The sequence below is a fragment of the Eurypyga helias genome, unplaced genomic scaffold, assembly GCF_000690775.1.
Source record: "Eurypyga helias isolate BGI_N326 unplaced genomic scaffold, ASM69077v1 scaffold24820, whole genome shotgun sequence".
Classification (NCBI taxonomy): Eukaryota; Metazoa; Chordata; class Aves; order Eurypygiformes; family Eurypygidae; genus Eurypyga; species Eurypyga helias.
The window spans coordinates 2,707-3,321 of record NW_010227970.1 but is presented as its reverse complement, the minus strand read 5'-3'; the positions used below and the strand labels follow the sequence as shown (position 1 = coordinate 3,321).

At 60.7% G+C, this 615-nt stretch overlaps 1 protein-coding gene across 1 annotated transcript in view; it reads right to left on the bottom strand.

Moving 5' to 3' along the window:
* The window catches only part of LOC104514412 (death-associated protein kinase 3-like), a gene marked incomplete at both ends in the record, with an annotated part of 3,350 nt that overhangs the window by 363 nt on the left and 2,372 nt on the right, over nucleotides 1-615 (bottom strand). The window contains 2 exons of the mRNA XM_010158084.1: nucleotides 3-381; nucleotides 554-595. Coding sequence (XP_010156386.1) covers nucleotides 3-381; nucleotides 554-595 — 421 coding nt within the window. The remainder of the gene's footprint in view (nucleotides 1-2; nucleotides 382-553; nucleotides 596-615) is intronic.

Here is a 615-nt window from a genome sequence, read left to right as displayed (position 1 = left end):
CTCCTGGTCTCCTCCTGCGCCTGCTTCTTCAGCGCCTCCGTCTTCTGCAGCTCCTGCCGGATCTGGCGGAGGTCCTGGCTGATGCTCTCGTTCTCCTCCTTGTACCATGACTCCTTCTCCTCGTAGATGGAGAGCAGGGCCTCGATGTCCTCCTGGAAGGACTTCTTGTTCCTCTCCAGCTCCCGGAGGCTCTCCTCGGCTGCAGCCACCTCCTCCATCACCTTGGAGAAGCGCTCGAAGTTGATGTACGTGTTGTTTGGCGGCATGCTGGAGTGGGACTTGATGGTGTACTCCTTCAGGCGCGTGGTCTTCAGCCGCCGGCGCTCGGGCTTCTTGCAGTTGTCTTCGTTGCGGACGTTCCTCCTGGACCTGCGGAGAGTGGCAGCCGCAGGCGTGGGGCACAGCCGGGACAGCGGGAGCCCCCCCCTGCCACCAGCGACACCAAACCAGGGGATGGAAGAGCAGCGGAGAGCTGCCAGTGCATCACCACCCACCCCTGACCTCTTCGGTGTTTGACACCCAAAAAGTGCCAATTCGTTAACTTCTCACCTTAATCCAGGGGTGTTCCAGGCTCTGAGCGATGGTCATCCGCTTCCTGCAACGATAGCAAGGTTG